Source organism: Echiichthys vipera, assembly GCF_963691815.1.
Source record: "Echiichthys vipera genome assembly, chromosome: 21".
Classification (NCBI taxonomy): domain Eukaryota; kingdom Metazoa; phylum Chordata; class Actinopteri; order Perciformes; family Trachinidae; genus Echiichthys; species Echiichthys vipera.
This window is the reverse complement of record NC_139846.1, coordinates 19,621,569-19,644,130: the sequence shown is the minus strand read 5'-3', so window position 1 is coordinate 19,644,130 and position 22,562 is coordinate 19,621,569. Positions and strand designations below refer to the sequence as shown.

Sequence of the window (22,562 nt, the reverse complement as noted above, 5' to 3'; positions counted from 1 at the left end):
CTAGGTTGAGACTGTTAAAGTATGTTCATTTTGCACTAAAGTCCTTAATAAAATAAGAAAATACTCAGTACTTTCTCATACTTAGTACTCATTTGTCAAGTATTTAATTCACACAGGAGTTTACAAAAATCTATCATGTGGTCACTTCATATAGACTTTTTTATTCACAAAATTACCTTGAAAATTAAAAAAAACTTAATTCAATTAAAATTAATTCAATTTTATTAATAGTACCAAATCATAACAAAAGTTATCTCAGGACACTTTACAAACTAGGTAAAGACCAAACTCTTTGACTTATTTATGATAAACACAGACCCAACAATTCCCCTGTAGAGTACCGTGGCAACGAAAACTTTCCCTATAATAGACAGGACCGTCAGACAGACCCAGCTCTGTGGAGGACGGACATCTGTCTGCACCGGACTTAGACATAATAAATCATGGGAATGGGAATACTATACTTGTATCAAACTTTCAACATTTAAATAGGTACCTAACCAAAATAGTGTTTGCTTTATTGCAGATTAATGACTAGAAGAACCTGACACACAGTGCTGAGCTGCATGTTAAACTCATTTTCAGGTTCCAGCTTTCAGACGATGTACACCACTTCTATGTGGCATCGACTGTTGACCTGCTATCTCCCCCTGAACATCACCTGGCACCCAACCAATGTTCGTATGTTACTCGTCCACCGAGCTGGCAGTGATATGTTACCTGGTTTATTATCTGCTCAATGGCAAAATAACAACACTTCACCCAGTTTGCATATAAAGAAAAGTCTTTTAATAGATAAGTCCCACTTGCAAAAACATGTAGAAACATTGGAAGACACTGCATATGTACACTGTATTCGCTACCTTGCAGCTACCTCCTCCATGAGACAAGTATGAGACAGTTATCAAAAAGAGAGCAAGAAAAAAAAAGCCTTATTTACTTACTTTAGTGAAACAAAAAAGCCTTCAAAACTGTAGTTTTTAAATTATACACTTTTGCCTCTTACAATAAATTACGAATCATCAAACATTTATTGAAATGAACACACACAAAGAGAAAAAAAGACAAATTCAAAACAGTGACACCATGTACAGTTGTGCGCGTCGACTCAAAAACCTGTCTGGGTTAGGCTGAACTTCAACTGAACTACTCCCAGTAGTGCAATTTCGAAGCTACAACAGCAGCTTCACAGAACTGAGACTCTAACATTGAATCAATTTGGTGCTTTTAATTTATCTGTGCAAAAACATTGATTGTGAAGACAATGTCTGATGTTTCCGGACTCAAAAGACAACAAGAAGAGTGTATATTTGTATATTCATTTCAAAGGAAATGTGTCGTTTCTGCCTTGAGATAGGCTGTATCGAGCTGAAATGCTTATCTTGCCATAAACACTAATCCAAACTGTACATTAGTTTTGACATAAAATTACATGAATCAATTCATCATTTCTGTGTTCGACAGGAGATGCATGACTTAAAATGCGGAAATTATTACAACGAACCTTTTAACAATAGACTGCCTTGTTTTCCTTCAGTTCAAACTAAAACTTCAACTTATAATTAACATAGTCGTTCATCTAGCGCTGACCATCTTTCTTCGGTCCAAGTCCGTCTTAGATCCTGCGTTTTAAAGGGAAATTCTAGCGTGATCTTTTGAAACACAGCTGATGGTTTCCCTACTTCCTTTCCCACCTTATGTGTGCCTTCATGTGTGTGCATCAGTTTCTAATTTCATAAAGAGATGTTGTGTATATACGTGAAGCTTTGGCCAATAGTGTGACATGTTTTGGTCCATTAACTAAAAAATGCACAAGTTTTCCAAAGGATTCTGCATTTGCAAGGAGAACAAACCTGTCTTTGTGATGCATTCAAGGAGGCTCCGACAAAAGTATTGCGTTGTATGCTATCATCTTGGAAAATCCAACTCAGGAAATGAATTTTGAGAAAAGAAAGATGTGGGAAAGATGATGTGAATTTGGTTGTGTCATGCATTAAAAGACTGCTTTTCTGCATCTGATCAAATATGAGATACCAGAGTCCTTGAATGCTCAAAAACGCCCTGCAACAATAACGTAACTGTGACCAAATATTGTTTATTTAACTGCAATTTATTCAGTTTCAAGTCTCTTGGAGTTGAGTCTAAAATGCATAGAAACCAGTCGATTATATTTGTACATCACTGGGGGGAGTAATGAGGCATAGGTTATTTATAGTTAAAGCACTAAAACATGCAAAACCACAATCAAGGCAGGTTATCCTTGAAGTTGTCATCACTGACTCCTGATCAGCCATCTCCCTTGATAAGACCAGCAGTAGGTGTAAGTCATCTCCTGTGCACAACGTTTCTTTTAAAGTCTCTTTTTACAGCAAAGTATTTGTTCCTCCCACAAAAAGCCAGGTGTACACAACACATAGAACAAAATGAAATTGTGTTTCTAGACATAATCTGTCTCATTGTCACTAAATCCAAAAGTGCTAGGAACCGACAACAAAATGTATTCCTTAAAAAGAAAATCATCTATCCATAAAGTGGATTCAAAGTATTATTTTTTTTGATTGTCACAACACTAACACGAGAACCTGAGCCTTGTTTATGACCTCTTTATCACGCAGAAGAAGTCTATTAAATGTTGACATCCTGGGAATCCTTTTGTAATGCTGGTGCGTGTGGCGCAACTCTAAGTACTTTAATGCACACTGATTGTTTGTGTGTGTGTGTGTGTGTGTGTGTGTGTGTGTGTGTGTGTGTGTGTGTGTGTTGGTGGGTGGGTGTGTGTGTGTGTGTGTGTGTGTTTGAAATGATCTGCTGTGTTCGCACCGATCGCTCTTATGGCATATAAATATAGGGACTGGACTTGTGGTGCCCTGTGCTCATAACACATGGCATAACGTTCCTCTGACCAATCATCATGGACTGGTTTATGTCATGAGCGCTCTCAGACCACGTCGGGGAGTCCATGGGCTCCCGTTTGATCGAATGGACCAGGCCGTGACCCTTGAACTCATAAGTGCCGTGCTTGTTGTAGTCCTGGTGCATGTACGCCTTGTGAGGGTCCTGCGGGTAGACGTGTGAGTCCATGAGGTTGACAGACTGGTTGTTGCATAGAGAATTTGAGTGAGAGAGTCTCTGAGGACTAAACTGGCTGTTGTCGTTGTTATTGCCCAAGTCTTTGTCACATTTTAACATACGCCCGGGTGTGTTCCCGCTGTTGTTGACTGCATAGTTCTGATAGTTGCCGTTGTTGTAGGGTGGGCTGATTCCTGCTTTCCCTCGCTGACAGGGTGAGTACTGCAGATCGTAATAATCTGCCTCTGATTTGAGATGGACGCTCTGGTCGTATACCCCGTTGCCATAGCGGCGGTCAATGGCCTCTGGGTCGCGGCAAGCCCAGGGTCGCCCGTAGGCATCGCAGCCGTTCTCAGAGTCCGAGTCGTGCTCTACCTTGATGGGTAGCATCTCGGGCATCAGATGGCCATCGTAGCATTCGCCGTAGCCGTTCTCGTTCTTCACCAGGTCCACGCAGTAGGCGTCTGGGTCTGTGGGAATCTGGACGTTCCCGTAGAGCTTAGAGACAAACACCTCGCCACCTCTGCCGCTTTGGCAGCTTGGGGAAAGGCGGTAAGGCTTCCCATACTGGCCAGCCTTGTTCATTCGGTTAGACGGGATGTAGCCGACACCCTGGCCCCCTCTGAGGGGACCTGAGTTCTGCCGCAGGGGCCAGCCGACGCCCAGGCCTGGGCTGACGCCTTTATGGGAAGCCATGGTGGACTTGCAGTAGTTGAGGGGCTCCTCCTGGTTGTAGTAACCCTCAGGGCGATACTTGAGGTTGTCTTTGGAGAGTGGGGTCCAGGGAGTGTGGTGACCCCGCTGCGTAGTGCCAGGAGTGGGACAGGAGAGGAGGAGAGGGTCGGCAATGTCGCCCATTCCTCCACTGAAGGAGTGCCTCCGGAGGTGTTCCCCTCGCTCACTGTGAGGGAGAGGGATGACAAGAAAAGAAGGGTGGGGACAAGAGAGGGATTAGGAGAAGGAGATCATTAGTCAGAAAACAAGAAAAAAAACAATCAGTGTAGATTATTCTGTAGGACCTTCAAGAGGAGGTGGTCTCTTCAGAATCAGAATCAGAAATACTTTAATAATCAGGGAAATTGTTTTTTGTTTCAAACTCTGGCTATGCAAACAACATATTTAACAACAACAAAATTATACAGATAACATTTGTAAAAACATAAAATATCATTGATCCACCCGAGACCATATGGGAATGTCCACAAACTGAATGTTTTTTCTACTGATTGATGAGTGACTCAAAGCCCAAATATCTAGGGTTGGTTTACTGAGTTCACGAAAGAATCTTTCCAGAAATGACTCAAGTTTTCCAGGATTCATGTCATCTGAAAATTGAGAACAGAGTCCACATCCATAACCCAAAGTTAGTTGGGTTACAGGGTTTATAGGCAGAACATTCCAGTATACCTTCATTTCCTCTTAAACATGGAGTATTGCGTAATTTACGACGTAAACACACATTACATTTCTAATCGTACAGTACATGTTGATTGATATATGAGAAGCTTTCAGTAAGGCTATGACACAACAAAGGGCTTAAGATGATTAAACGTTAAACTAGAGAGTTTATTACTTTATACACTTGCACAAAATGAGTCAAATTTGGCCAAGGTAGTTGAGTTGAATTCAGTAACTTTTTTAAATGCCTCCAAAAACAAAACAACGACAGGATATTGCATGTGTATAAAAACTTGGTTAGTAATGAGAAATTCATCACTGGTGTCAGCTAATGCTTTCATGCTGTTCAGTGTTTCAAAACTACATTTTTTGGCAATGTGACTGATCCTTTTAATGATATAGGTCATCAAGATAAGTGTGTTATTGATTTATAAATACATTTCCATCATTATGTATTGGATATATATATTATGATTATGAAATAAGGCGATTTAAACGTCTGGTTAGACTGCCAAATTTTACTTTAAATGTTTTTTCCCCCTTCCCCTTTGTCACCACTTCCTACTTCTTTGCTTCCCTCTGCTCTCTCATTAAACACTATAGAGATAACATATAACTGCTATGTAAATATAACATTTTCCAGTATTGTGCATTGCATTAGAAGATGCTCCTTGTCTTAGCTAACCTGCCGTAATTTGCCTTCAAGTCAGGCGCCATGTGTATGTTGTCGTGTTCTCGTGCTGAAGACCTAACCCTATAAGCTTCACGGCCTCACAATCCAACCGGCTAAAATGCAGCCCACTTATAAGTAATTGGTATTTTTATTAAGAAACCTGGATGATGCTGAGAAGGAATGAACAGCAGAGGGGGTGGTAGGTCTCTGCTCCATGACCACAGCTCAACTCTTGGCCACTGAGCCTCCCAAAGTTGTTAATGATGCATGAAGCACAGAGGGCCTCATCCAAGCTGAGACGTGTATTTGCTCCTAATTGGCCACAGGTAAAAGCATCCAGCGCTCATTTGGTTTGGTGTTAGAGCCTGATGGTGAGGAAAGGGCATATGTTTGTGTTGGACACCGGCTCCAGGGTAAATGCTTGGGTGTTCATAAAGCTGTTGCTTCTAACACTGTTTCGAATGTTTTTGGGTACCCTTTCCTTATGGATCTTAGTCAAGGCGAGCACTGTTGAGTATGCCTTTACATGTAAACTATACTTTACCAAAGAAAACATGTTGGAATTATCAGGGCGTATCTGAGCTGATAGCTGTGGCCTTTCGAAAGTTTACAATTTTGACCTTTATTTCCAGCTCCCCCGTCAGGCTAATCAGTGTAATATCCAGAGGAGGTAACAGGCTGCCAAACTGTATTAAACCTCAAGTTCCAACCAAAGGTGTCTGAGACATCATGTTTGTGTTAAAAAGCTTGACCTTTAATTAAAGTATAGCACCCCCATTAAAACGATCAGAGGATTTACACCAGCACACGGTGTGAATAAGCATCATCCCTCCAACTTTTGTTAAAGCTGCAAGCATGTTCCTCCTGTATGAGGCCTCTTACCCATGCTCCAGTGCAGAGATCATCCCTCCACCTCCTCCCTTGTTCTTTCCCCGCATTAACATATTCTTCATTTTCATCTCAGTGATGGAGGGCAGTAGGAGGGGTACACCTATGCAGAATAGAGCCATCTGGGGAGGCAGCAGAGCCCCGGAGGCTGACTTCTTCTTCTGACCGTGGAGGAACTTCAAGCGACCCTGGAACTGCATCGTCTGGGAGAGAAGATAAGGAGAATTGACTGGTTTGAACACATCCAATGATCTATATATCCTTTGTTCTTTGAAATGTCTTGCATTTTATTTTTCTGTGCATGTCCCTTCACAGATGAATATTGAACAGAATTAGCAGCAATGTTTTCTTTCATGTCCCTTGAAAGTGAATATTTACTTAAAAAAATAAATTTTAAACTTGATTTCAATTTGATTCCAGGAAACATTAATCGTGTCGAGCTTTGCTTCCTGAACCATACTCTACATCAGATAGAGTCTTTATGTCAAATAACTATAAACACACAGACTACTACAATACACTAACCACAAAAAAGCGCCTTTACAACTGCAGGAACTTTCCCCAGGGACTTTTGAGGAGCCTTCTGAGGAACTCATTTAATTTTGACTGTAGGGACCAGGGTCTAAATTAAGTTATGGAGACATTACTTTACCTCCTAGCTGTGCTTTGACTCAAAGTTCCCAGGACTTTTAGTCCCGGGGACATATTTTAAGGAACTAAAAGGTTCCTTCAGCCCACTTTATCTGTGATTCAACCGCAGTCATAAGACCCCTGAATTGTAGGCAAATTAGTCCACTGACGTATGAAATGAAGCAACCTTTTAATTCTTTGAAGAGTTGTACTAGAACGCAGCTTATGCTAGCAGCTCTTTGAGGCTCTACAGACACACAGCAGTGCTTTGAACTAAATGCTAAGATCATTATGCTAACATACAGTTACAATGCTAGCGTATGCGTATGTTTAGCATGTCATTTACCCGTTTAGCAGATAGTTCAAGGTAGTTTACCATGTCCCCTGTTTTAGTTCAGCCTGCTAGCATGTTAACAATAGCTAATTAGCATTGCACCATTGAAGTTGCAATATTTTAGCCGACGAACATTGCCAAATATAAAGTTTATTCTTCTTCTTTAACAGGGAACAGAGATTTTCTGTGATTTTTATTTGCTAGCAGAATGAGTGCCATGAATGACAATGTTTGGGTCTTCAGTACAATAATGTTGCCTGATCAGGAAACCATCTTCGATCACTTCTTGGCTACAAGTGCTTCCAGTGTAATTGTCATCTACAATTTCTGCTCTGTAGCCAACCCCAGGGCAGCCTCAGTGGACTTGGTGTTAGTAACCTCTAATGACCCTGAGGAAATGGTCCAAACCCATATTCTTATTGCTCTGTCATCGGGGTCTCTAGGTTTTCCACCGCTGTTCTCCAAACCACTCAAGTCACAGCCATGAGGCATGACAGGCTCCTATTCTGCTGCTCTGTCCAGGCACCCAATTACCTCATAAGGCTTACTATTAATAAATGTACATAAGCTTCTACAATTAAAAATGAAGTTTTGCTGCACCAAAGGGGTCATAATATTTATCACAGGCATTGGGTTTCTCCCACAAAGTGGGCAACATTTACTCCATACTCAATTTTCATTGCATATTCTGCACTTTTCTGTTTTGTATAAACTTTAGTGCACTGAAAACTGAAGTTACTGTTCGGTTTAGCTGGCAGTTCGGTTCAAACCACTCACCAAGAATCCAGAGGTGCTGTCCAAGAGGCATCGGACTCTGGCAATGAAACATCTGTTGAGAAAGCAGGAGAGCTCCGGAGGAATTCCCCCGGCCTCTGGAGAATGGAAAAGGCTGCTCACTACAAAGTCCTCACCTGAAATGTAATAGAGAAAGATGGGAGGAGGAGATTCATTTAATCAGAACTGCAATTTGTGTGTTCCCAGTCAGGACAAAGAATATCACAAAGAAAACAGGTGCATCTCTTTTAACACTTATCTGGGGATAAGTCAGTCCTATATTGATGACATACTCGAGATCTGCCTCAAAAGAAACCAGCATAAGCTACCCACCGGCCCCTGCAGCTGGCTGGCTGTCCGGGTGTGCCGAAGTCCCCTGTGGAGGACACATGGCCCAGTGGAGCTGACGTCTGAACTCCTGACGGTCGTCTATGTGGATGTAGTCAAACACATTCTGGTGCATCACATCAGTCTGTGGGGAGAAATGATTCGATTTTAGTATGTTTGTTGAGAAAGTCGTCTGTGCATGTATAGATAGTTGTGACAGGTAAGCAGAGACATTTCTAGTTTAGGCTCTTTTTTTTATTTATAATGTCATCTCCTTTAAGTCCTAGAGGTCCCATATTGTATAAAGTGCAATAACATGTATTCTTTTTAATATAAAGCAGGCTGAAGTGCTCTGTGAACACTGTGAAAGTATCAAAACACTCAATCCGCAGAGAAATGCACACGGCTCGTATTCAGAAACTGTGTCTCTAAACGAGACGTCAGGACTTCTGTACAGTTGTGATGTCACAACTATACTATATAAAGGTAGAAAGTGCTGCTACAGTGCTGTTAAAGCCATTGCCCTGCTGCTGAGAGTGGAGATGCAGAAGACCCAGAAACACTGACCAATCAGAGCGGACTGGGCTTTCTCAGGAAGGTTCTTAAAGAGACAGGTGCTAAAACGTAACATTTCAGACAGAGGGTGAAATAAAAATAATGAGTTTGAAAATGATCACACTAGGTAACAGCACTGTCTTTGTCTTTGGACCACTGCTGCCATCAGTACAGCTGGTATAGCTGCAGTTTGGAGGGGAGATTCCTGTTGTTGCTGCTCTGATACACTCATGTCTGCCTCAGGATTCCCAGGGAGCGTGCTTACTTACTGTACACACAATGTCTAATTGAAGTCACAGAAACATACATGCACACTTGTATGCGTATATTTCAGCAAATGCACACACACACACACACAGGAGCATTTACTCAGTACAGTGAAAGTCTAAGGGCTGCTGTAGGGCCAGTGAGGGCAGCTGTGTTTGTCAAACATCGCGTGACACCAGCTTCTGAACAGCAGTCCAGCCCAGCTTGCCCTCCTCATACACACACACACGCATGCACAAAGTGAGTCGGGTTCCAGCCCACTCTCGTCATGCCTGTCTCTCTTTTCCAGCAATAGCTTTGCTTTCTGTCATTCCATGACAGATTCCTCACTAAAATGTTCAAACTTCTCTTCTCTCTCTCCCTCCTCCCTGCACTCGCTCCATAATTTCCACACTGGTGGCACGCGAGGGTTTTTGATCGCCTGCCTCTGAAAACACAATCTGTTCCCACCGTCTTCGGCGGCCGCTTCATCCTGTGGTTCGGTTCCCTACTGGCAGTCAGGCAGACAGACGGATCAAGTGACTATTGTTTATGTTTCTCGTAAAAAACAGAGAGGAAAAGAAGAGGGAAAAAAATGAGAATAAGTGATATTTTCGCTGACCTTCAAAGGCTAACTACCCCTGTAACAAATGGGATCAAAGGCCAGTGGAGGTTTTCTGCTCTTCTCCAGGGCTTTCTTGTGGTGCTACTTAGTGAAGTATTCTCTTTTCTTTTTTTCCTTTGGTATATTAGGGATAAGTGTCCTTCTGACTCCGACTGCGGGCTCAAAATATGTGACATGTTGTCAAGGCATTCGAGGCAAACTATGTGACTAAAAAACAACCAATAGCTCCTTTGCGAGAATTAAAACGTGGGAGAGATTAAGATAATGTTTTGGAGACATGACATGGTGATCTGTGAGTACTTAAAAAAGATTAGCAATTAGCAACACAGTAGACAAACTTTTTTTTTCTCAACCATGTTAGCATACTGACGTAAGCATTTAGCTCAAAGCACCGCTGTGCCTTTGTGCAGTTTTATTAAGCATATTTAACATTCATCTTTCCTGTTCACATGTGCACCTTACAGTATTTAATTTCCTTTGTCTGTCTCCACTCTCCCACCACACTCATGCACACACGCACACACACACACACACACACACAAACACTGTTGCAGGACTTTTCAGGCCGCTTTGGTTTGCATGTCGATTTCATGGTGCTGGGTTACTGCCCCCGTCTGCTTGTAAGCCAAGTGGGAGCGCTGTAGCAGAAGAATTTCTTCCCCAAAGTGTCAGTGTGCTGTGTGTGTGTGTGTGTGTGTGTGTGTGTGTGTGTGTGTGTGTGTGTGTGTGTGTGTGTGTGTGCAGACATGAGGCCAAAGGAGGGTATTTTAACAGTGAAAAGCACTTTATTCATGGTTTTGAAGGAGAGAGAGAGGATTTCAGCATCGCAGGACAGGCAAGCCCGTGTTGATATCATCCATAATTAATGACCAACTGGGTAAAGCCAAACCATTGGTGACTTATCAGTGCCCGCAAACACACAGACAAACGCACACACACACACACCGACAGAGTGTATCTCAGGGTGAAATGGAGGTCTTCACCTTCCTGTGGCCTCTTAGCTGTGACTTAGTGGGTTCACCCTGTCCTCTAGAAAGAGTTATCAGGCAGACTGAAAGAGACACTTCTCTTCTAGCTCATTAGCTGCGAGATGAAAAGGAGTGAAAGTTGAAGGGGATGCATGGAAGGGAACGGATCGTCTGAGGGTGAAGACGGGGATCGTGAGCTTGCTGACTAATGGCAGAGACCTCTGACACTTGTTGAGTGAAAACTCTGAGAAGGGCTATGTGAGAGGCTTCCAGGGTGGAAAGGGTTATCAGTATTATTGATATTATTGTTTTTACACAGCTTTATTGAACACTTGATTCTAATTATGTCCAATAAGGCATTTTATTATTTCTGAATAACAGACCGCTGCTATGGACACAGTTCTCATCATCGACTTTTAAATCAATAAAATCATTTTTAAATCAATATTTTGTGTCAAACGATCCATAGCCATGGAATATGTGGGATAATGTGGAGAGAGCCGGTCATTATTGAGAATGAAACTCCTTCAGGCTGATTCAAGACCCCAACACAAACCCTGTCAGGTTTAATTCACAACAATGAGTCGCTCATTCTACATTATCCTTAACCTGTTGCACACCTCCAATATGAAAATTGTGACATCTGTTTGATGATACATTAATTTAATTTTTCCAAGCAACTATGAATCTGGACCCAGCCCCCACCACAGCGACTTCCTGGTTGATCCAGTACGGAAGTGCCAAAAACTGCAGTTCTCCGAGTGGCCACTCAGTATTGGTTTGCACAAAAGAGCAGTTTTTCATTGACATGTTAAACAGACCGTTTTCACAGCATAATTAAACCTATTTAAAAACATTATAGTCTCTATGTTTAGGTCATATCTCCATGACAACACTGAGGGGGTGAACGTTTTTGTTAGGCTAGTTTTTATTTTATTGGAGGTTAAAGTTTATAATTAATTAGGGGCACGGTCTCTTGAGTGACAGCTAGCCGCTGGTCCTCACTTCGCCTCGGAGGTAAACGTCAGCCAGACGGCCGCATCTCCCTCCCCCCAACGTCGGTTCAATGCCCTTGAGGCAGAGTTAAAGTCTGACAAGATGGAGACTCCCGTAGGCGAGTACGATTGGATCAAGTTTAGAGAACAGACCCTGACGACAATGCTACGTCCATTTTCAATACAGTCAATGACTCTGGACCCGGCCGCTGGTTAGCTTGGCTTATCTTTGCATAAAGACTGTAAACAAGGGGATACATCTCCGAAGGTAAGAAGATCCAACTATCAGCACCTCTAAAGCTCACTGATTACCATGTTTTGTCTCATTTGTTGAATTTGTATGGAAATCTTAGAGTAAATACAACAATTTGAACATCTGGTCATCATGATTACGAGAAAACAAGTCCCAGACAAGAAACTGATGAATATTATTATTGGCTGTGTTTGCTATCAGATGTATCCAGAGATAGTTTTATGGATCCAGGTTATCTTAGCCTCAGGCAGGAGGTTGTTAGACAATTACTTATGAACATGATAAATTGGGCCAGCTGAGTAAACAGGGAGGAACTAACAACACACATCCTCCCGCAGACAAATGTTACACATTGTGGCTTGGAAGATGACACTACCTACTAGTCTCTCTGTTGAAATGTTCATCATAGAGTATTAAACCTTCATTATATAACCTGTTGCTTACAACTGTGGTCATATGAAATAGATTAGAGATGTTCAACTCACCTGATGAAATCCCAGATAGTCCACAATGGTTGAAGAGGCATAAAATACCATCCCATCACTGCTCACCACCAAGGCAAAGCCTGTAAGAGACTGCACACACACACACACACACACACACACGAATAAGCAGTGACTCAGGGCAACTCATGCAGCAAATAAACTCAAGTGCAACAAATACATAATTGTCAAACACAAACAACCGCATTCAATCGGAGCCTTCTTTGCAAAGCTAAATTTAGACACCACGATTGCCCCCAGCAGAAACACAAGTGCAACAGAGTCAAATGATTTTATTTACGACTCAACTGTGGTTCCAGTCGTTACTGTACATTTTTTAAGAATGCGAAACACAGCCAGAATTTGATTCCAGCCAGACTTTTTATAGCACAATGCTCAATTTATATCATTCTTTCCATAATTCTCAGAACTGCAAATAAGAGTAAAAATGGAACGAAAGATTGAATAATACTGGACAGTGGTGCAGGAATGAAAGACAGATGGTTATGGAGCGGAGTGGGCCAAATAAAACTTGCTCATATGCAAATGCAAAATATTGCTTTTGAAAGACTTTTATGGTGTTTTCTTTAGATTCAGGGTAATTTTTTAAAGCAGTTAACTTAAAGATGACAGACATACACACCAATTTGCTCCCCTTTGAATCTATGTACATCATAACTTTGATAATTAAGTCTGTTTGACTGGTAACATGCTTTGATTTGTGATTAAAAAACACTTTGATTAAAAGCAGAGGCACTCCAGACACAAACACAGCTTTCCCTTTTTACACACACCCGTGAAACACATGGGGGAATCATATGTTAGGCCAGCGCAGCTTACAGAGACAAGTGTTGATTAAAATTCAAATAAATACATAACTGGCTTCAGTCAAATGAGGAGGGATGGAGATGGAAGTGAGAAAGTGAGAGAAAATACAAAACACGGGAAGGAGACGTGGATGAGGGGGGGGGGGGGTCTTCCAGTGTGTTTGTGTGTGTGTTTGTGTGTGTGTCTGTGTGTGTGTGTGTGTGCGTGTGCAGTGTGTATGCGCGCAGCTGTGATAGCGTGACAACTGCAAGGCTATTTGACTTGCGTGACTGCTGCTGCCAGAGTCTGTCATCTCTATTTTACTGCGAGACTACGCAGGTCTTCCCTTGTGTGTGTGTATCCCTGTGGCCTCTAAATTCACACTCACTCCCTCACTTTCTCCCAACATTGATCTGATTGCCTTAGCAAATACTGCACACTGCACACGCTCCATCCTTACCACATAATAGCCCCTGATACCTGTCTGTGAATAGAGCGATTTGTCCCAGAGGTATTTGAGTCATACTGTGACAGAAAAGTATCTAGACTATGATATGACAATATGTGGGAAGCATGTATGATGGGGAGGGAGAGCCCAGATGAGAAGATGACTCAGGTGCTCAGCGGTGTAGATGCAGATGTTGTTTGACAAGTTCAACTGGCACATGGTCAGGGGGAAGGCGATCCCCCACAGACTCAGATACAGAAACACAGACGCAGCTCTCTGCAGCAAGCACTGAAAAATAAATGATAATACATACACAAATACATAGCTGCTTTGCAAACAAGCACTTGTTCTGACTATTAAGCTGTCTCAACGCTTGCTAAGCAAGTTTTGGACATCAAAGATGTGTGTGTGCGTGCCTTGAACTGCTCTGAAGCTTTTGAAATGATCAACATGAAGTGGGATCAATATAGATTAGTATAGTTTTTCAAACTCGATATATCCGTCACTCTGGGCTGTACAAACATCTGGAAACAGCATGTCGGAGCTAAAATCTAAAATCTTATCTTTTTGTCCAAATCCAACATGTCAGTGTTAAAATATTAAAAATGTCTGGTTTTTAAACCAAGAATGTGATTTTCTGGGATCTTTACTCAATAGAAACCATGTGTCCAGGGAAAGACAAGGTGTTTAGGGGGCGTAACTTCTTGTTGTGTAATGACGGATACTGTTTGTCCAATTAAAGGTCCAATATTGTAAAAAGTGAGATTTCCATGTCTTTGTTTATTATAAAGAAGGGGGAGGTGCGATCTAAATACTGTGAAAGTCCGCAGAGAAATACACACAGCTCATATTCAGAAACTTTGTCTTTGAACGAGCCGTCAGGACTTCTGCGGATAATGTGGGACCTTTGAGATACTTTATCTAATTCATTCATATACAGTATAGAGTACTTTGAATTTACAACCAGTTACAGAGCTTGTCTTTAACAAGCAGTTAAAATGAATGTATATAACTCTTATAAATGACTCAGTGATGTGGGATTAGGAGAACCTGCGTGTTCAAACAATAGACATGAAAACAGCCTGACTGTACTTATTGCCTGTAGGAAAAAGGCCAACATTTACAATTTGGCTTCATTTAGTTGTTTTTTAGCCAGTTCACCTTTCTCCAGTCCTCATCAAAGTCAACAGTAAATTTCTGCAATCCATTTTCTTTTTTAAGGACATTGACATTTTTATTCTCCTGGAACAAATAGGCCTCGGTCCTGAGACATGAAAGAGTGTGTGCGGGTAAAATACTATATTTTGTATGTTGATTACTGTAATTGGCTTACCAAAGTGAAATGCTTGGCAAATAAACTATAGAGGAATTTATTTTACACATGTGCAAAACTCTTACGGGAACACCCATCATTTAAGTTGGAATAGGCCATTTACAATGCATTTCACAGAGAGAGCTGGAAAGAAAGACTTGCAAAACGCCTATACAGCTATAATAATATGAAATACTTTATATGTAAAAACAACCAAACTAAAGACCAAGAGAGAGACATTTATACATCTATTATATCGGAAAGATAAACAGAAAGAGAGAAAGAAAAAAAGGAAAAGAAAGAAAGAAATATTGTATAAATATTGGCTGCACTATGCTGCATGCTGTTTTGGTGTGTTTTCTCCATTCACATTTCCCTCTCTTCCCTGCATACTAAAGCCTTTAGGTAATGGAAATAGGCACCTGCTGCTGGCCTGCTACACCACATAGCTGCAACTACAACGCCCCCGGCTCCCATAACCGCCCCTGGGAGACTAAAAGCTTTGACTTACGAATCTTAAGAGGCGCTTTGCACGCAGAGCCCAAAATAAAATATTGGTTCCCTGGAATTGGAAACAAGGGAGAGGAGGGAAGGAGGTGGGAGGTGGTGGTGTGGCAGCCCTGTCTCATTGTTTCGACAGGCTGTCTTTGGTTTTCCCTCTGTCTAGCTGTCAGAGTGAGATGAAAGCAGTGATGATGAGGTCGCGACGAACACGGAGACCTTCTGCCATCGGGAAAACACTCACATCCTGCACACGTATACTCAGGTTAGAATAATACGGGATTCTGATTTATTGATGACATTTGAGTGAAACCACAGTCACAAATAAGAAACAAATTACAGCCAGCTGTGTGGCTCAGTTGGTCGGCCCACCACTGCAGCACTGTACATCAGGTCAATACTTTGTTTGTGAGCAAATAGATGCAAAACGAATGACACTGTACTTTGTGTGAAGTAGTTATCAAATGTGTGCATGCTGACCTAAGACTGGGAACATGTTAAACCACAGTAGTTACATCCAAGTATTGGTTTATCCGTATTAACAGTAAAGATTCACAGTGTACTCCAATATTGTACACTCTAAAAGGTAATAACTATTTTTTACTTTAATCATAATAGTGTACTTTACTTATCTGTCCCTATCCTGTTGATATAAGTATGTACTCAATTAACTTAAAGAGGTTTAAGTTAATCTAAGTAAACTGGACTTGCAACATTCTAGGTGCGTGTCAATTAGGGTCAAATACCCAGAATGAGGCAGGTCTATCTCGTCGAAACGCCCCTAATTTGCATGTGAGCCGCTCGAGCAGCCGTTTGAGCATCTGTTTACCCTGTGGGAGAGCAGGGCGGATCAAGTTTGAGATTAAGATCGAGTTTATTACACTTGCTGTTTTTAAGTTTGATTAACTTCACAGAATTAAGTGAATACAACAGGATTTAAAGTAAACTTAACAAGTAGATATGAAGTAAACTTAACGTAAGTAACTTTTTTAGTATCTGTTTCCTAGATTCTTTAAAGTAAGCTGAACTTGTCACATTTTAGTACAACTAGACGACGTTATTAAAAGAGTGTCAACCTCAAGTTAATAAAATCTATGATGGAAACGTGATGGAAATATATAATTTACATTTTGTCTCATTTATTCATTTGTGTCTCCTCATCTGTCCTAATCAGTTATTACATATTTTATAGAACATGTATATATAATATTGCAAATGCAATGTTTACATAAATTATACAATATACGGTATACTATATTGAATATCAACCTTTCAAAATTCCTTTATGTCAACACTTACACACACAAAATGCTCCAACACATAAAAATGAAGGCTGCAACTGACGATTATTTTCATTATTGATTAATCTACCAATGATTTTCTTGATTAATTTATCAGCTGATTGGTCTATAAAATGTCCAAAAAAGTGAAATTTTTAGTTTTAAATGTCTTTTAAATGTCTTTTTTCGTCCACACCTCAAAGATATTCAGTTAACTGTCATAGAGGAGGAAAGAAAGCATAAAATATCCATATTAAAGAAGCTGGGATCAGAGAATTTGGACATTTTTTCTTCACCAATTACTGAAAAGAATTAATTAATTATCAAAATAGCTGGCTATTAATTTAAGTTGACAACTAACTGATTAATTGACCAACTGTGCACCTTTAATAAAAACACACAAGCATATACAAAGACATGCACTCCCACCAATCACGCAAACACATCCGCCGCTTCCACTCCTGGGATCCCATCACCATAACAACTAATGCACAGTTTGCCGTGAGGCCCTGGTGCAGGTTGAGTCACGCAACGGGAGGCGGCACATCACTACGGTCAATCTATCCTTTTGTTTACCGCCCCATTGAGACAACCTAACACGTTAACAGAAGCATCAGTGGATCGGCTCGGCTTTATGTGTGTGTGGGCACGTAGTTGTTGGCCGACGATCAGTGTCATTTGTTGTTCGACAGATAGCCATTAGGATATTGAGTGTGCAGCAATGATCTGATGCGAAGGTAATTCCCATGTAGCGTGATGCTGATTATCACTTCCTGTCTGCTCTCATGCCTCCAACAAAAACATTTGCCTTTCAAGGGATTGAAAAAAAACATATTTTAGCAAGTTTTGTGTAAAATATACTCAGCATATTCATCATTGGTCATAGCCAAGTACAACTAGGTGTCCTGATATCATGTCAACATAACAAGAAATGACTTGTCATATGCACTTAGAATTAATCTGTGTTTAAAATGTGATTAAAGGGTCGTGGTCAACTGACAAAAAACAAATCCCCCATTTGCTCTGATTACTGTTGACAGGCTTGGTGTGTTCTTCTCACTCTCTTCTGCTCACTTTCACACACGACCACATGCATTCAGACAGAGATGCACTCATACACACACAAACACACACACACACACACACACACACACACACACACACACACACACACACACACACACACACACACACACACACACACACACACACACACAGACACACATTTGACTGGCTGCTGAAGCCGCCAGCGTGTGTGAGTCCCCACCTCCTTCATCAGCTCTGACACCCCTGTCTCACCCTTATGTCACGCAACACCACAGCCCCGCAAAGGAGGTCAGGGCAAAGGGCGAAGGGCACACACACACACACACACACACACACACACACACACACACACACACACACACACACACACACACACACAAAAAAAGCCCTCCCTCCCCCCTTCCCAATTCACACTCACTCACTCAGTCACACTCAGACACAAATGGTCTCCTGACTGGCACGTAAATGCAAGCGAGCGAGCATTTCATCGACCGTACAACCAAAACGCTATCATCAAACGCTATCATCTTTGCACGCACACATACTACTTAGTGTTCGTAGAATTATTTCACACATACACACAACAGCCATGTGCTTTTCTTACTTCAAGGAGGAGGCTGCTTTCATTGACTGCGTTGCCCAGTGGAAGGCTCTCTTTCCTGGGTTCGGGGTTAGAGGATGCTGTGCCGTGCTTCCTGGAGGGCTTCTCATGGTTCACTATAAAAACAGAAAAAGAAAAGCGTCAGTTGGTTGCGACGAGGGGGCTTAGGCAATGCAACCGGTTGGTTTAAGGATGTTTCGGTCTGTGGTTACAAGTGCAGGTGGAAATACAAGAGCAGCCACAATCAAGAGAAGAACTCTTTCAGTTATGAACCCTCAGCAAGCTGGGCTGTGCTAATATACTGTATGCTGTGTTTAAGGTCATTGACATTAATATATTGTGCTCAGGGTAGAGAGCCTAAGACAGTTCTGTCAACAAAGGAAACGTTGAGGATGATTACAACGAAGATCACATTTAAAGTATAGCCAATTCTTCCTCAACCTCTATGATCTGGCGGTGAGAGATCACTCAGACATGTGGCCGACACATTAACTGCATCAGTCTCCTTTGGCACTGCGCTAACACCAGGTATTAGTCTGTGTGGTGGGGCCGTCTAAGAAGACAAAACAGCGGAGGATTTTGTGACTTTACGGGATTCTTCTCACACGATACAGGCACACGCACATGCAAAGCACACTGGTGCGGTGAAGTCGTACTGGTTGATTGAAATCATGTCAGCCTGTGTCTTCATCACTCCCCCTGCCCCTGTCTGATATTTGAAAAAAAAAGTTAGTTATAAAAATATCATAAGCAACTCACACTCCATCAGTCACTATACATATGCTATGTTGTAGAGTAAGGCCTACTTACTACCACACCAGAGTGTGTATACATGCAATTAGCCTACAAGACTGTGGCGTGCAGAACTGTCACATGTGCATTGGTGACGTGTGCGTTGCGTGTTGGAGGCATGTTTGCGTGTTTCTCTTATGGGTGTGCTGTCAGGGGGCATGTGGCTCACTCCCAGAGATCAGCCCTTCGCTCCGTCACTCATTGTAGCAGGCACAGATTAGTCACGCAACACACACAGACACACACACAGACACACACACACCATAGCCTCATTACGAAAAACGATCTAAGTATGTATGCATGTATCTTCCGATGCTTCGTGTAGTCCCCACCCCCATCGGATAACCCCATTCTTTCGTTCCTCCCCCTTTAACCTTCTACCATCTCCTGTCCTCTGTCCATCCCTCCCCCATCCACCCTTCTTCTACCCTCCTCCTCCTCATCACTCCACCGTTTCTTTGTTCAACTCGACATCGCAGGCGATCGACAACCGATTTCGTGATGCTGAAAGAGTTCCCCTTGCTAATCCCCTCGCTAAAGTAATGCCACTCCCCCTCATCCATACATTTAGTCTGGATTAACTTTTTTTTTTACATTCCCCAGTTGCAACATCAGATTAATTTGGGAAAATAACGGTCGCAAAGTGTGCCTCCGCTGCTGAAAATCAGGTTGATGACTGCACTGACAGTCAGCTTAGTGAACTCATCAATGCCAGTAATAATGTTAAGTATTTTGTCATCACCTCCGCTTGGTGCAAACACATACAAACAAACAGACTCAGACAGCCACACACACACACACACACACACACACACACACACACACACACACACACACACACACACACACACACACACACACACACACACACACACCAAAACCATTCTCTTCAATCACCGCAATATCATCCAACCAGTGGAAAGTAGAGGGAAATGAATCTAGTAAGCCTTTTATTTTCCTCCTTCAACGCCTCATGTATTTTTGTTTTCTCTCTTACGGCAGCTTTTGGAGAGGATGCGGCGTCAGGAAAGACAAACACTCGGGATGATTAATTATCGGCACAGGCACTTCCTCTGCCGACAATACAGGCTTTATTCATCACCGCCCGTGTCTTCAGGTTTGCTTTTCTTTGCCTCTATTTTCTCCCTCTCTGGTCCATAAAGGAAAACAGAGTAGGTAATGGTGAGGCGTTTATGTGCTCTGTGTGAGGACAGGGTGTTAAGTAAAAAGTGACAAGTAGCGGGATGTACATGCTGCCAAAGGGAGAGGCTGAAAGTGTCTCGCTCCTTCACTCGGCCAGGTCTGTCTTTCCACTTCCACTGAGTACACAAAATGTTAGGACCACCCGTCCGATATCAAGCTGCAGTAGGATTCGCTTTGCGCCATTTAAGTCACAACTGGCTTAGAGAGCGACTTTGGCGTGTATGATTGAATCAGACGAGTTTGATTCGCCCAAATGACAAGACAATCTGATATTAAAGGAGCCATATTGTAAAAAGGGAGATTTCCATGTATTCCTTTTATCATAAAGCAGGTCAAGGTGCCATATAGATAAAGTACCAAAACCAATCACCAGAGAAACTGTGCCTTTAAACGAGCTATCAGAACTTCTGTACCGGCTTCTGTACACAGCTGTATTGTATTTAGGTAGACAGTGACGCCAAAATGACGCTACAGTCATTCACCGGCTGCAATGATGGGGAAGAGATTCCAAGAGCGCAGATGCTGTAGATTTGGAAACATTGACCAATCAGAGCAGACTGGGCTGTTTCAGGAGGGGAGCTTAAAGAGCTTAAAGAGAGGGTGACTACAGGTATTCGGACGGACTGGATAAGAAAAAAAGCAGCGTTGAAGCATGTTTTAGTAGAAATAAAAAATACACGTATGAACCTAAAAAAGGATCTTAATATGTTCAAAGAAGTTCAATAGAAGTGAGAAAACGATCCGCGATGACCGCTTGTAAAATGTGATACGGTTGCTGTGTGCCAGAAGAATTATTGCTCCTGTTAGGGTGGAAAAGCAGCTTTTTCTCTGCTTGCTGCCAGAGACCAGGAATGAGCACATAAGAAAAGAAAGAGTGTGTGTGTGTGTGTGAGTGTATGTATGTGTGAGTTTAGGACACAGTCCACACCAATCAGGTATTCATTTCTGCAACCTCTAGGGGGTGAGGTGAGTTTGGATCTGTATGGCACAGTCTGGGTTTTCAACACCATCTTCCTCCCACACGACCAATAACAGTCGGAAAGGAGAAAAATGAAGAGAAAACACAGAAGAGGGGGAGGCAGCGGTTAAAAGGGGGGAGATATCTCTGCGAGAGAGAGATCTCTGTGGACCCACAATGACACTATGTCACTGACATGCTTTTATTCTGGAGATAATGGAGATGAAACGCAATGAAATGTCTTCGCAAAATGATAAGAACGGCAGAGATGAATATTTCAGCGCAGTCCTGTACATTAGAGTATTAGATTCAAACATGGAAAGTCATGAGATTATGTTGAAGAGCACCGCAGAAGAGGGTTGCATGACTCGAAGCGCTTTATAGATCGTGCGTACAAGAGTAGCATGCATTTTTGAGCTGAATGGTAGGTGATACTCGGGGTCCTATCCAGAGCAGTAGGAGCCTACAAGACTCCAGGTAAGTGTTCATACATGACTGCTCATAGGCACAACACCAGATGCTGCGTGCTTTTAACCTGGGACCTACCAGCCCGCCTGCATGCATACATGCTACTCCATATCCAGTCAAACAGGTGGTTATTGCTGCTTTTTTTAAGTGTTTCTAGTTGTTTTATGACTTTATACTCCGCCGGTTTAATTCATATGTTATACGTAGTGGTGGACAGTAACTGAGAACATTTAGTCCGATACTTTACTGAATAAAAATCCTTTCATAGCTGTTGTTAAGTTAGTTTACATTTTCATTTTATATACAAAACCGGTGATGATGTTGTTGATTTAACTGCCAAACAGTATAGTGTTTTTTTTGGTATTTATTTGTTCCTTTCATGAAAATGCCTATTCATTACATTGTAAACACACTGATAAATTAAATTCACAATGACAATGCATTTTAACATTAACATGAATGGAAAGGAGCAGGTAAGAAGAATAAAGTACTTATATTTTTCTGCCCCTTTTCAACATAACACAAACACGTGATGACCTCCCCTGATTTCCCCGACCCTCGCACAGTTATCACCAAGTTAAATACTAAACCTATAGAACAGTTTATACAGTACGTACATCCAGCTACTCGTCAAGTTTATATGATTCAATATGATGATATGATAACAATCTTTTAAATTGAAAGATATTCAGACGACTTTTTAATTCATCCTCCTTGGAATTCCCCAGTTTTACACCTTTAACAGTTAAAATCAGCTCCATACTGAACAACAACAACAAAAACAATAAAACACACTGCATACAAGTACTACAGTGCAGTAATACTCTGTTAAAGTAAAACCATAGTGCATAACATGAATATTAAGCACTCATTATGCAGAATGACTCATAACAGAATTATATAATATGATTGTATTATAATTTATGAT

The 22,562-nt window shown here is 41.7% G+C and overlaps 1 protein-coding gene across 1 annotated transcript in view; it reads right to left on the bottom strand.

Annotated features, from left to right (window-relative positions):
- Nucleotides 1-805: 805 nt before the first annotated feature.
- LOC310963696 (uncharacterized protein) overlaps nucleotides 806-22,562 on the bottom strand; it is a 68,695-nt gene continuing 46,938 nt past the window's right edge. Inside the window, exons 4-9 of the mRNA XM_083936599.1 lie at nucleotides 18,217-18,329; nucleotides 12,221-12,310; nucleotides 8,100-8,238; nucleotides 7,770-7,903; nucleotides 6,023-6,231; nucleotides 806-3,970 (exon numbers count right to left, since the gene is read on the bottom strand). Of these exons, the coding sequence (XP_083792725.1) occupies nucleotides 2,830-3,970; nucleotides 6,023-6,231; nucleotides 7,770-7,903; nucleotides 8,100-8,238; nucleotides 12,221-12,310; nucleotides 18,217-18,329 (1,826 nt within the window). The 3' untranslated portion in view covers nucleotides 806-2,829. The remainder of the gene's footprint in view (nucleotides 3,971-6,022; nucleotides 6,232-7,769; nucleotides 7,904-8,099; nucleotides 8,239-12,220; nucleotides 12,311-18,216; nucleotides 18,330-22,562) is intronic.